General features: G+C 32.0%; 1 protein-coding gene across 1 annotated transcript in view; it reads left to right on the top strand.

Annotated features, from left to right (window-relative positions):
- Positions 1–15,785, top strand: part of Pde8 (phosphodiesterase 8) — a 169,324-nt gene that overhangs the window by 104,769 nt on the left and 48,770 nt on the right. Inside the window, exon 3 of the mRNA XM_090110727.1 lies at positions 6,838–6,926. Within this exon, the coding sequence (XP_089966853.1) occupies positions 6,838–6,926 (89 nt within the window). The remainder of the gene's footprint in view (positions 1–6,837; positions 6,927–15,785) is intronic.

Consider the following 15,785-nt stretch of genomic DNA (forward strand, 5'->3'; position numbering starts at 1 on the left):
GAGCATTTTAACACTGAAAAAGATGTTTTCTTTGAATCGTAGTTGCTTCATTTATTTATTTTTAATCATTTTACATAATATGTTTTATATTTTATAAATATAATATCATTTTCATTATTTAAGTAGATAAAATAAATTATGTAACGGTTTTATAAGAAAACACAGTATATTTATTAGGCGACGGTGATTTCTTCCAGGCAAAAGATATTCATCAGCTCAATAAAATTGAATAGTATGTTGTTAGTTATTCTTTAGATTCACAATTGTAATAAGCATTTCCGCAAGCAAGCTGTATCGTAGTTTAGATATATATCATAGTTTTGACATATTAAAGTTCCAACAAAACCCTCAAATTTTTGAGCAGGGTTGAGCAAGATAATTTGAAAAATGGGCCGTGTTAAGTATTATAGAAAAGGTTAGTTTAAATTGAAAAATCAATTTATTTCCTGCGCGCTCGCCTGGTCTCGAACCCCGGACTTATCGATTCGAAGTCCGAGGTCTCACCACTGAGCCACCACTGCTTATCTGTATTATTATTGCTTGGTAATTAATATATTTTCATGTCGTATACCTAATTATAAACATAAGTTTGATGTGTAATTAGCTGGATTTATTTTTACACACTCACAGACTTATATTTTATGTTAAAAGAGTGTTAATAGTGTAAATCATGATATTTTTTCACAATTAATAATAATCCTTTTTTCTAATGGTGTTGGCATTAAATTAAACCGCGCTGTCGTTTCGTTCACAAAAAGTGATGTTATGAGGAGCATATTCGGTCCTCATATCATAAAAAATCTGTGCGAAAACAATAAACACGTGTGAGGCCCTCACGGCAGATCGGGGCGGTCTGACGCGAAGTGGGGACAGCGTTGTCACTGTATCGCTCTTGCCACGCTGTTCAACAGACTTATTCGATAGTTCAGTTTTGTGTTAAGACCGCTGTGACAACCAACCCGTGAGACAACCAAACTCGGTCTCCCCTACTATCCCGTGAGACCGAAACCTTCACTGAGAGGGTATGACGTCTCACAGCTGATCGCAAACGGCATATTGTACTATCCCGTGAGACCGAAACCCTCACTGAGAGGGAATTACGTCTCACTACTGATCACGACAGTCATATTTTATCTCGAGAATCTGAAACTTTACAAAATATGAAGACCGTTTGACAAATGATAGGGTGCATCATAATATTATTCGATCTCTTGAAGATGAACATGAGTATAAGCAATGACTAGAGTAGGGACGCGAATATTACAATTATATGAGACAAGAACGATTAATAAGTTTGTTTAATGAAAGATTAAGAATTGAAACTATTCGGTCTCTGGAAACGGACGAGCGATAGCGAGAGGCCCGTCTTACTGCAGACAGATTTCGTCATAGTCTTAATGACTTGAGGTAAACAATCTACGAATTCGGTGGTGTGGTCTGACAAAATATATAAAAGTGGGTTTGCTTATAACCTCACAATTGATTACAGATCATCTTCTGTAAAGGCGATATTAACGTAGTATGTTCTTTTTGTAATGCTTTAAAGTGTAGTAAGGAGTCGGCTTTCATTTGAAGATACACCGGAACCTTTGAAATCACTACTTTTAGAGGAACATACTGTGCAATGTAAACTGTTATTACTTATTAGACAATATTCGCTCTTATAGTAGCGCGTTTCAAATGATCCTTTGGTGCTCAATAATTATCAGAAGGTCCGTTCATGCTTACTTTTAAGATACAAGGTCAAGTTTACCATTTGATAGGATCCCTTTTGCCTGTAGGCCAACCTAAGTTTGTTTAAATAGGGAAAAAGTGGGATAGATGCCCCACTTTTTGAAATAGCCTCATAATTTTAAAAACATGAATCTTATACGAACACTTTGTATGAATATAGCTAGGTTAATTATCTGTTTTGAATTACTATATATATTTTTTATCCTATCATTTATAGATAATGTGTAATAAACATTTTTGTAAAAACACCTTTTTTGAGGATAGATGCCTGCAGAGTGGGATAGATGCCTTACATACTCTATAAACGCGAAATCTAATAAAATTTATATGATAAACCAGCAAATGTCATGTTAACATAGTTGTTCTGTTGTCCAAGAATATACTTGCGCTCGCACTCCTTCTTTTCTTTTGTATTTTCGTGGTGTGGTTCTCCTACAATCAGTATAAGGGCAGATCATTAATAAGTAAGTATACATAACAAAAAACCGGCCAAGTGCGAGTCGGGCTCGCGCACAAAGGGTTCCGTAGCAGCAAATATAATAAATTACAGTTAAATCAACCTATCTCAAAAACTATAAGAGATACTTTGATCAAACCAAAAATCGTTGAAAGAGTTAATTAGCATGCATCACCTCTATTTTTTTTAGAATTTTATACCCCGTAGTTATAAAAATAGAGGGGGGGGGACATACTTTTTACGACTTTGAGAGCTGATATCTCAAAAACCGTTCACTTTAAGAAAAATGTTTTTTAGAAAACTTTATATCATTTTAAAAGACCTTTCCATTGATACCCCACACGGGTATGTACATCGAAAAAAAAAATTTCATCCCTCAGTTACATGTATGGGGGGCCCCACCCCCAATTCTTTTTTTTACTATTTAGTGTCATATTTTTGTAGCGGTTCATACAACACATATTCCCATCAAATTTCATCACTGTAGTACTTATAGTTTCCGAGTAAATCGGCTGTGACAGACGGACAGACGGACAGACGGACAGACGGACATGACGAAACTATAAGGGTTCCGTTTTTGCCATTTTGGCTACGGAACCCTAAAAAAAGCAAATTAAACGAGTAAAATCGGTTAACATAGAGAAAACCTCTGGCGCAATCAGGTAAAAATATAAACGGTACCTGTGATTATCGATAATAACATATACATAATATGTATTGAGGGATAGATGCCCTTAGAGCCCCTAAGGGCATCTATCCCTCGAAAAAAAAGGGGCAACTATACTTTTTGATAAGGATAGCTGCCCCAGTATTTTTTTTATTAAATAAAAACAAAAGAGCCACTATTTTCACTTAGATTTGTAATTAATGAACCAGTGTATAGACATAATAAGAAATATAGTGAAATTTATTAATGCTTATAAATTTATGCAAAGGCAAATATCAACCTTTTTAAATTTTAACGTGTTCGTGAAGTTCGCCGCGGATATTACAACACGCACTAGCGAAACACGTCTTCACCAAACAACAGCTCATGCGTACCCGAGGTGCGGGGTGATAGGAGCTCCTATTTAAATCATTAATTCGTAGTCACGACTCTGGGAAGTGAGGTTTTTTGAAAATGAGGCATCTATCCCGGTGCGGCATCTATCCCACTTTTACCCTATATTTTGTATTCGACTACAACGAATAGTGGAATACAAGAAATCAATATTTCTCAAATTTAAAACTGAACTCATTTCACAATTTTAGAACAGGTTAATTCGTATGTATGCAGTTTTAAATCGACATTAGAAGCTTTTCCTCAAGATGGTGATATCGGCACTCAGGAACTCCCTGGACGTGTTATAACGCCCAGGCCACAGTATTACAAATTTTTCCTAAAATAGAGCAACGAATGTATTTTCGCATAGCAACGGAGGGGAACTCGCGGGGGGTCAAGTGACGCGTCACGCGGGCCACTTACCACAAACATGCTTAGTTTGTGGTACCGAGCTCGAAAGAAAGTCATCGTGTTTTTAGTAAAGTTACTATGTTAACTAACGTAATTTAATACTTAAGTACATATTCTATAATGGTGTGCTCAAACTGTTAATGTACATTTAATTTAGATTATTATATTTTGATACTAAGTAATGTAGAATTTAAATCACATTCATTCATGTTTTCTTCAGATTTTAAGATTTTCTTATCAGAGTGTTCAATTTTAATGTAAGTAGTTAAATTTTATAAGAGACAATAATTAAGAACATTCAAAAATAAAGTGTCACGTATTTTGACGTGACAACGTCTTAAATTAGGTTGCGACTGGGAGTCACTTATGAAAAAGTGTAACGCTCGGTAACGTTACGATGAGTCACCGAACGAGAGAGAGGCCCGCCGAATGCCTTGCGTCTCTCTCCCACTCAACTATGATCGAGAAAAAGACGTTGTCACGTAAAATCTTCGCCCGTAAAACCGACTTTACAGGCAACCATTTTTTTTTAAACGACGAATGACGAAAAACGACCTAATCGCGGACGAAGTCGCGGGCAACAGCTAGTAAAATATAAGTCTGTGAGTGTGTAAAAATAAATCCAGCTAATTACACATCAAACTTATGTTTATAATTAGGTATACGACATGAAAATATATTAATTACCAAGCAATAATAATACAGATAAGCAGTGGTGGCTCAGTGGTGAGACCTCGGACTTCGAATCGATAAGTCCGGGGTTCGAGACCAGGCGAGCGCGCAGGAAATAAATTGATTTTTCAATTTAAACTAACCTTTTCTATAATACTTAACACGGCCCATTTTTCAAATTATCTTGCTCAACCCTGCTCAAAAATTTGAGGGTTTTGTTGGAACTTTAATATGTCAAAACTATGATATATATCTAAACTACGATACAGCTTGCTTGCGGAAATGCTTATTACAATTGTGAATCTAAAGAATAACTAACAACATACTATTCAATTTTATTGAGCTGATGAATATCTTTTGCCTGGAAGAAATCACCGTCGCCTAATAAATATACTGTGTTTTCTTATAAAACCGTTACATAATTTATTTTATCTACTTAAATAATGAAAATGATATTATATTTATAAAATATAAAACATATTATGTAAAATGATTAAAAATAAATAAATGAAGCAACTACGATTCAAAGAAAACATCTTTTTCAGTGTTAAAATGCTCTTAGCAATCCTGGATGATGAACTGTATCATGTACTCTGATCCCAGTACGGTCGGTACCTCGATAGCCATAACGATAAATATTATAATCAGATAACCGCAAAGTCAAAATAAAAACATTACTTGTACAGTTGTGAGTGCAAAATTTACGTTTCATTTGGAATAACATTTTTTTCGGTACTAAAACGTAGTCGTTTGATATGTGGTTGGCTGCCCCTCCTCTCCTTCCTGAAAAATATCCTCCAAAATTTCCCGAGATACTTCCAATGATTGAACCATTGGACGTTGGACATTAACTTCAGTCAAAAATTGACGAAGCGATTGATCTTTACCATCAAATCATCAATTTTCAAGTGGTGTTGTAAAAATATCAGCAGAAATCGTCTTCGTAAATAACAAAATCAAAAGTTAACTGTAAATCTATAAAAAAAGCTACTTACAAATAAAATTTTATCAAAAACTACTGTTCCCAATGCACCTCAAAATAATAAAAGAATTCATCATTTTATTATTTCATAACTAATGAACGCAATCAATATTAGATTAACTGTAGATAATGGTGTCTAGTTTTACTTAAAATAATAAACATCTACCCTCACTTTAAAAAAATGTAGTATATTTATTATTTACACGAAATATACCTTATAGGGAAGGGAAGATATGGGCTAAAGAGTTAAATAAATAACATAATTATATTTAAATTAATTTCCAACTGTGTATTCTCTTAGTAGTGTTAACATCTAAATTGATTTGATTTTTACGAAATCTCATAGATGGCGCTGTTACAAAATTAACATTATACAACTTACATTCTTTAAACTATGTTTCTCTTCCCAAGTTACTTAAATGGCATAATTTTTATAGTGTCAATCTAGATATTGTCAAACAACATTTATATATGCGTCATTTGATTATTAATTTCCAATAGTTAACGTGTGTTTGATTTTTCTAACACTTCATAGATGGCGCTGTTTCAAATTTGTCTTTATACTGCTAAGATTCATTTAACTGTTTCTCTGCCCAAATTACGTAAATGACATAGTTTTTATTTTGTAAATCTAGATAATAGCATGGCTTACTCGAAACCAACATTTAATCATGAGTCTTTAGATTGTACGCTGTCGTAGTACACGGAATATGTAAGAAAAATAAAGGCTCACAGCTCCTCCCCCGAAGGTGATATCATGATAATATGTTTAAACTATCCTCACCCGACCTCTTAGGAATATTCATGCAAAATTTGAAGTAAATCTATGCAGTACTTTTCGAGATTAGCCCGGTCAAACATACAGACAAACAGACAAACAGACAAACAGACAAAAATTCTAAAAACTATATTTTTGGCTTCTATATCGATTATAGATCATGGATTATGTATTCTTTTAAAAAAATATTCAATGTACAGTTTTGACTTTCCTACGATTTTATTATATGTATAGATTATTTTTGTTTATTTAATAACAATTAAACCACATCGAATCAGACCCTGAAAAATAAAAGGGTTCTATTCCTGAGCATACTCAAGCGTAAGAGAAAAAAAAAGACTCGATTAGTAAAGTATTTCGGTCGCTATCGTGTTAACAAGAAAATCCTCCGCACATACAGACACACGGACGTCCAAGACAGAACTTTTTTAAACTGTTTTTTAACTAGTTTAAATAACAAAAATGACATCAAAAATATCATGAATGTTAAAAATAGTGTTTTTTCTTAATATGTGTGTGTATGTATTATCTTACAAGTGCAATGTATGATACATAAAGACATTTTAAGTTTGAAAAATCAGATGTTTTGCGCGAAGTGACAGTAGTACCCACCTCAACGCTTCGCTTATGAGGCGTGCAATATGTTAATAATCAATCTCCAATTTTATATACTTATCTCATCCTAATATTCTCATATTTCGAAACTTCGTTTGCTAATATACCCTTTATACCATTGTAATAAGAGCTATATTCACTTGCAGGTAGTTCAAGTGGGTCCCCAGGAGCCCGCGCTGGCCGCCGCTCCTCCCTCGCCCTCACGCCAGAGGACGAGCCGCTAGTGGACGTCGCCGTAAGTGCATGCCTTTTGATTTCACTTTGGATCTGAGATTAATTACTTATTGATCGTTATATTATAGTATATCAGATTAAAGGCCTATTCAAACAGCGGTATCCGCTAGCGCCGTGGCCTGGGTATCAGTACGCGATTATAGTATAGATATATTATTCTAGGTACATAAGAGATTTAAGCTACCCAGCCAGGCCTTAATGTTGGTCGTGTCCTACCTCTTATACCTACCCAAAATGAAATAAAATAAAATGCTAAAAATAAACGATTGCTTCCAAGCAACATAGAAAGAAGTAAGTACTGCCAGAGTGGCCAAGTAGTACATTGACGTCGCTCTTCTATAGGTAGTGGTAAATTGTTCTCCAATCGTTTCATATAAATACAATTTTAAATAAATACAAAACAAACGACATAATACAAACGAAATAATTACCTTATCTGTCCGTTTAAACCTAGTTATATTGTTACATGAATATTAGAATTGCTGGGTCCAGTATGAACAGACAGGCGTAATAGGTTTAAGACTAGTCATATCTGAAAGCTCAGAATCTAGACGTTAGTCACTACATAGTATAAAACAAAGTCGCTTTCTCTGTCCCTATGTATGCTTAAATCTCAACGGATTTCGATGCGTTTTTTTGAATAGACAGAGTGGTTCAAGAGGAAGGTTTTTGCATATACATAATTTATTAGGTTTTAGACGAAGCGTGCGAAGCCGCGGGCGGAAAGCTAGTCAATTATAATTTAGAAAGTGTCACGATGTTGGCATTCAAACAACGTACAACAACTAATGAATTATCTTCCATGACTCATTATCGTACCTATGTAGTACCTAGGTAATGATTTCAAAACTTTGTTTTTAATGAAATTAACTCTTGTATGTTCATTAAAATTATCAATCTTTAATTGGGCTCCATGATGAACTGAAATGTAAAAAGAAGAAGCCCTTTAAGATCTTGACCATTACTATAAGTTCAAATAGAAATAACAATTATAAAATAACAAATAACACATTCTAACATATCTTACAGTATCCATCTTAATTACGGCAAATAATAATAAAAAAATCAGTTTTGTTTATCAGTAAACTCTTTCAATATTTAATTTAATATAATGAAAGGTAAAGTAGCAGTTGCTATATATTGTAGTGTGTCATCATATTATCATATGACAGGAATACGTCAGAGTTATTATGATTAGATTATAATTGTTTTTTTTGTAGATGACGTTTAATTATTAATTATCAAAACGAATACATTATTTTATAACGATAAAATCTCTTTAAAATCTACAAGCAAGTCTCAGATAGTATAATTGTAGATATGTAGAAATAACAAGATCTACTTGAAGACTCATAGTTTGAAAAAAAAAATCAAATTTTGAATGAAATAAAATAACATCACAATATAGATTAGGAAATAAGTAATTAACCAAGGGAAAACGCAACTGAATGTCCTTTACACTTCACGATTAAATTAGCTTGAATTTAATATTTATCAGTAATCAGTGCCGTAATAATCGATAAATTGAAATTAACAGCTTCTTATCATCGCTTATCTTTAATAGCTATGCGTAAATTTACTTATTGTATTGTCTTAGTGGAATAGAAACTTCCCAAGTAATCAGGTGTGAATGTGATAGTGATTTAAATGGTTTAGATTAAAGTGCTGTGAACATGTTATACTTGGAAACGTGACAATGGTTTTATGGTTCAAATAATCGATTCATTTGAGTTATTGAAATATCTCATATTTTAATAACAACTCCTTAGCAATGACATCGTTATCACGCTCTATAAATCAGTGAAAATACGATTCCTTTGATATTACAATAATTAATTAACGATCTAAATATATGACGTACTAAACCTTGAAACAATATTGTAACAGAGATTAGAATATTTGCTTTCAAAATATGTACTGCTAACAAATACAGGCTGTTTAAAATGGAGAACGATTCAAATAATCAAAATGGAGTAATTGAGGATAACGAAGTGAAAAAAACGGGTTGTTGGGCGAAATTCAAAAGCCTCTTCGACGACCGAGGGTTCGATTTGGAGTACGAATACAATAATGGGCATTCTGCGAATATTTCAAGAGATAATACAGAAAGTGAAGGGTACAGGCGGTTGGATAGGAATTCTGTTAATAAAGCGCCGCCAGAGATCGTCGATGTAGACGGGGAATTGAGTGGCGTTATTAATTTTTACGAGCAATTCGCGACGATAAGTGACGAAGTGAAGGAGGAAAGTGCGGGCTTGTGGCTGAGGTCCACTGTGAGGAAGAGGGTGTCTATGCGACCGAGTTTGCTATTGACAAACATCCTCGAAGAGAGCGCTGACGGCGACGGTGATTCTGTAGAAGTAGTGGTAAGGGTTTCATCATGTATTTATGCAACTGCGCTTATATAAGACGTTGCTTAGATGCTATCGACACTGTACTGACATAATACGTGTCTCTTCACGGTGAACAAATGTAATGTTATGGTAATGCCTTCGCTGTCACCTCTTTTGATTTATGGAAATCTTTGACTTTGAATGTTAGACAAGCACATTTTAACAGATACTTAGAAAAATATGAATATCATGGCTCTTACGAGTGTAAGATCACGAATCAATTATTTCTATAATAATATTTATTGTGATATGTTACTATAAATCATTACTATCAATGCATTGTAAAGTAAATAAATAAATAAAATAAATAATGAAAATAATATTATCAATCTATATGGGGAACGGCTATCACACAATAAGTGAGGTTCATACGAGTGATATGCTAGTTTTCTCTACATTACATTTTAAACATTCAAAAATGGTTAATTTTTCTTACAACAATTTACTTTTACGATAGTACCTTTACAATATTGAATAAATATTATAAACCTTAAACCAACACATAAATAGAGTAAATTTTAATCACGCACGTAATAAATTAAAGTCTCTCATAAATTATATTATCAATTTTAACGTGAAGCTTTCACCGCTAAATATTTATACCGAATTTATTTCAACGGTATTCGTGTTGTTTGAAGTTGGGAATTTGGTAATTTAATACATAAGTACTACCGCTACATTATTCGCATTACATTATCCAAACTACTTCATCTACTCTCACTTTGAAGCCAAAGAAAATTCCATTTCATTACCGATATGAATCAAACGGGAACTGTATTATTTCACAAAGGGCCACATTGCAAGTATAAGGAATTAATATATCCCTGTATATGTAGTTTCATTATCATCAATGGAATCCCTTTTATCTCTATAACTCATCTTGTCATCATGTCTTCAAATTAATCTCATTGAAGCTTAATCTAAAATGGCCAATAGTGAAGAATATCAATCACATATGTACTAGCAAATTTTTATTAATCTGGTTCTATAACTTCACTAATAGAAAGTAACTATTTCACCAATTGCTTAATAAGTAATAATTTTGAGTGTTAAATAAAAAGTTGGTGGTAAGTTAAGAATAACAATTATTAACTCTTTTGTTTTGTATTGTACCTGCGATAAAATCAATTTACGCATTTATGGAACGTCGTAATTACTACGACGCGACGTTTAACTTTTCATTTATTTTAAAGAATTTATCGTCTCATCCTTAAGTTCAATATTTTTGTAAATAGCGAAGAATTTAAATCCTGAAAATAAAAGGCAATTACGTTATTAGAATAATTTATATTCTATATGTACCTATATGATGCCTATAATTATTATATTACCCGTTAATATACTTTAGAAAGTACAAACTAAATAAATAGATTTCTTTTACAAATTCATGTTCATTTTGAGATCTCTGTAAACACTAAGCTGCGTCATGGGACATTAACTACAAATTGATATAAAGTGTGATTCGCGAATACTGAAATTGACATTGATCTCGTTCCCCGCCATGACACTAACGGGGAAAAATTGCGTACATTTAAACTTATCTGTGGAGAGCTCTATTTTTTATTATAAATACTTTACATGTTTCAAAGTAATTTATGATAGTTCGTAGCTTAATTTATTTGTTAAACTTTCATAATGGTAATTATTATCTATACTACAAGCAAATGTAATTCAATTGTCTTGTAATATAAATATGTATGTAAATAAATATATTAATTATTTTTTATCGGAATTTTTACTACAATATAACACTTAATATCCCTTACATAGAACACAATTAAGTTCATCAACTTCTATAAAACTAAATAATTATAAAAAAAAACAGTGACATTGAGTGACGTAAAACATAAACGCCGTAAAATATTACCCAAAACTTTCCATTACGCCTTAAAGTTTTAATGTAAATAAATTTTAATTAATCTAACGTAAATGGCTGACGTCCTGTCAATTAGGGAAATTGTTTTTCACTTCTAACTAATGGAATAAGCGGTGCTAATGAGAATAGTTTTAACAATTATAACTATTTAAACTTGTATATAAAATTCTCGTGTCACAGTCTTAGTTGCTATAATTTTCCGATTTTTATGAAATTTTGAATATAAAGTTGGTTGATCTGACTGGTCAAACTGGTCTGAAACAAAATGATTTATTTTTATCTCTTAGTGATCTTATGAAATCTTAACAAAGTTTATCGAGTCAGGTAGTTATTTATAAAATAGTTCAGTTCCAATTGACACTCACTATATTAATCCTTAAAATATTATTTTGAATATTACATACCTACTAGCTGTTCTCCGCGGTTTTACCCGCAGTGCCCCACTCCTGTTGTTGGTTTTAGCGAGATGATATACCTATACCGAAAGAATTTTTCAAATCGGACCAGTAGTTCCCGAGATTAACGCGTTCAAACAAACAAACTTTTCAGATTTATAATATGAATAGTATAGATTATGCGGGAGTAACCCATAGTCCCATTTGTGAAGACAAAACTGACTTTACAAATTAACCAATAGTCGTGTTTCTTTTATTTAGGTGTATTTTACCTTACCAAGTTAAATCTCTATTGAATCGTGTATCCACATAGCTATACTAAAATCCCAGTCACAACGCCTAGGTTATTCAGAAATTCAAACCGTTCTCGGATGTCCATTGAAGTGAACAAAGCCTCACGAACCGAATGTGTAATTTTCAATACATGCTGAATGGTCAACGTGGAAGAATTTAGCCTTTCAGTTACAAAATTGGACTTGATTATGTAGAGTAGAAAGTAGTTCGATTATTATTTCAATAGTGATTCACTTTATCCACTCAAGCAATAGGTTATTAAATAAAACAACATTCTTACGATTTTTTAAACCTACACGATGCGTACAAATAATATACTATTTACAGTTTTAATTAACAAAATATCGAAATTTCTCCTAAATTAAGTGAGATCCTTTAGGTACTTATTTCAATTAAATCGTACATTTTTTGAGATTAATATTCAGTGGCCATAATCCATAATATTAGAACATTAATAGTAATTAAGACCGTAAAGAATTAATTATCTGACGACAAGGCTCCGCTTAAAGCTGGGCTCATTTTCTGAATTTTTTATTTGTATTTGTAGGTATAGTGTTGTTCTGTTTGCACTCACAATATCTAAAACATGTGGGTCGATTGTCCTTATATTAAGTAAATATATTTTAATTATGATTATACAAAATAAATCGTATAATATACTACGATATATCACCAGTGAGTAGGCGTAGTCTCCGGAGAGCCACCTACGCAGAGGATTCTCATACATTCGTTATTAAATTCCCATAACTATAATAAGATTAATTTATCATGTATTGAAAAGAATTTTCCACGAATCAAACCCGATATTTCATGAGAATGTAGAAAAAATAAGCTATAAGTCATAAGAAATATCGTGTATGTAGTCGAAAATGACGAATTTATGGTTTTATCTTTTCAAGTAAGATTGTTTTAAATAAAATACAGTATGATTAAATGTACCTATTCAATATTAATATATCAAACTAGTCGCTTCAGACAATAATAATTGAATTAATTATTTATTATGAACGAGCATTATTATGGCTCACATTGGACGACTACCAATTTGATCCCTATTGACCCAATACGTTAATTAGGTCATCTCTGAATCGAAAGAAATAATTATGAAATAAGACGTTTTAAATATGACTATACAGGGTGTAATCGTTAAGTGTGCACAGGCGATTATTCCGTAACTATTGCAGATATCAATAAACTTTATACCTACTGATATCGAAAGCCCTTTACCTAATGAGTAAAATGACTATAATAACTTTTAAAAAATAAAACGGGAAATATCCAAAAAAGTTACATTAAACACTCCCATACATTGATAATGTCCTATAATATTTATTTATTTATTTATTTATGACACTTTATTGTACATATAACAGGAATTTGAAATAAGAGAATACATAAAAGTGGAAAGTGTACAATAGGCGGCCTTATTGCTTAAAAGCAATCTCTTCCAGGCAACCATAAAAATAAAGGACATATTTATTTATTACAATACAATATTTACAATATTTATACAATATTTATACAATATTTATACAATATTTATACAATATTTATTTATTTATTTATAATTTTCCATACATTTTGTGCTCAAAGCAAATGTTCGAAGTGACGTCCTCGTTTTGGAATACCATTGTATTTAACATCGAGCTCGGTTTACAGTTTCTAAATGAATTTTTATTAAAATTTGCGAAGTAATTTAAGCACAAATTCAAAAAAAGAACCAAAATTTTTCATATTACATGTTTAGGATATAGTAGTCATATCTCATACTAAATATATGGGAGTGTTTGGTGTAAAATTTTTGGATATTTCCCGTTTTATTTTTAAAAAGTTATTGTTGTCATTTTTCTCATTAGGTAAAGGGCTTTCGATGTCAGTATAAAGTTTTTTGATATCTGCAATAGTTACGGAATAATCGCCTGTGCACACTTAACGATTACACCCTGTATATTACATATCATATGTTTTACGATTTGAATAAAACACTATACATAGCTATATTTCTTAAGTATTATTTATTAATCGCAACGGGCGCATACGTACGTGATAAGAATGTTCTAGATTCAGTGTCTACGCCAAATTTGATGGTATCCCATTTATTTAATTAAATTGTACTCATGGCCTTATATATTATGTTGATTCTATTTTTACAAGCTGGACTATTTCTCACAAAAGATCGTGACACAAAAGTTTATGTACTAAAGAGTAATGAGTGTAAAAACGAACATTAAACTATGAACTAACTGCTAACATAACAACAAACTTTATCTTTCAGCTATTTGCGAACAAATTCACTCAAAAAGCGTACAAACTTTCGTAATATACAAACCTGCTTATGAAAGGTACTCAAACTTTATTATTAAACCATTGTAATGTTATATTTAACTTATTTAGTATAACATATCCAAACTGTTTGCCAATTTGTTTGAAAATTATGTTCATCTAGCTTCAGGTTAATGTCAACGAAAATTACATGACGGAAAATTATTTTAGGCTACGTAGGGATTCGCGTACATAATATTAAAATATGTATTTAGCCGTGCACTTTGATGAAAGAATAGAATAAAAATTTATTTTCTACTTATATATGCCTTGATTATTATCCCTCAGAAATGTCTCTACATGATGGTAATATTACGTGAACAGCTTTTGAAATTTAATCATATATCAATTTATTATTCGAACTTTAGCGTGTTTACAGATGAAAATATATACCACGTTTTACTTTCTTATTAATTTATAGTACCTATAACATATTTATTAATTCGTTATATCTTTGAATTACAAAATCATTGTTTATAATATTAATGATTAATTGAGATAAAATAATTGCGAAGTTAGTGTTATGCTTGGTTATGAAGGTATTTATAAGAAAGAAGTATTCCTGCCTTTGCATTAAAACGTAACATTTAAAATTCGTAGACTAAATTTGCACAGTAAATTCCTGTGATTTATGTACAACGCAAATAAAGACGCCTAACCCTTCACTGAGATTACCCAAAGGTAGTGGCTTAAGTACGGCTAACAATTTGTTCGTACAGTTATTTTGGTCGCTTTTCAAGCATTCGTGCGTGGTTGTGATTGTTTAAACTCACAAGTACTCATTAAAGGTGGATAAAAATAAAACATCTTTATGGTTAAATAATCGTGTTGGTTTTAACCTATTACTTGCAAGAATGCCATTTCGATAATTAAATAAATCGCAAATCTCATGATACAGTTCCTACAATGTCCATACATCATATTCATAGTGAATTCCTATAATGACACTACATCAAATAGTTTAATTGATTACGCAATATAATTGATTTAATATTACTAAATACAACATGTGTTCAGTAAAATCAAACAGTGACAAATGATATTACTATAGACGTCCTCTACCTGTCGTGACTACATTTATGCACACTGCACATTGACATATTATTAATTATTATTGATATTAGCCATCTATATTAAATTATGCTAAACGTATACTTATGCTAAATGAAAAGGCAGCACAATTTATTAAAATTCCTTGATTCATATGCCAGAGAGACAAAAATAGAGTTCATTGATAGAGTTGCCTTTTTCTCATAATTTAAAACAAGACCGTTTGTGCCGAGCACACGTGACACAAGTGAAACTTCTTTGGCAAGATACACTATACCAAAATCGTCGCATTGCTCCATGACGTGACGGTATTGCCATGACGCGACCTTGAAATTTTACTCTCAACGCGCCTAAAGAAGTTTCGATCGGGCAACAGGTCCAGCCTATAGTCCAAGCAGACAGAATCACGTGCACGATATAGTTACCAAATAATCTCTTGAAAACATACAAGTTGAACTAATTAATCTTTACATTATACAACAGAGTTTTATTACAATAATTTGACCAATAAATAATAAATCTCTGCGGCA

This window comes from Colias eurytheme, chromosome 16 (assembly GCF_061535395.1).
Source record: "Colias eurytheme isolate Ceu_HAF_F1 chromosome 16, ilColEury1 Martin Lab GWU primary, whole genome shotgun sequence".
Lineage (NCBI taxonomy): Eukaryota > Metazoa > Arthropoda > Insecta > Lepidoptera > Pieridae > Colias > Colias eurytheme.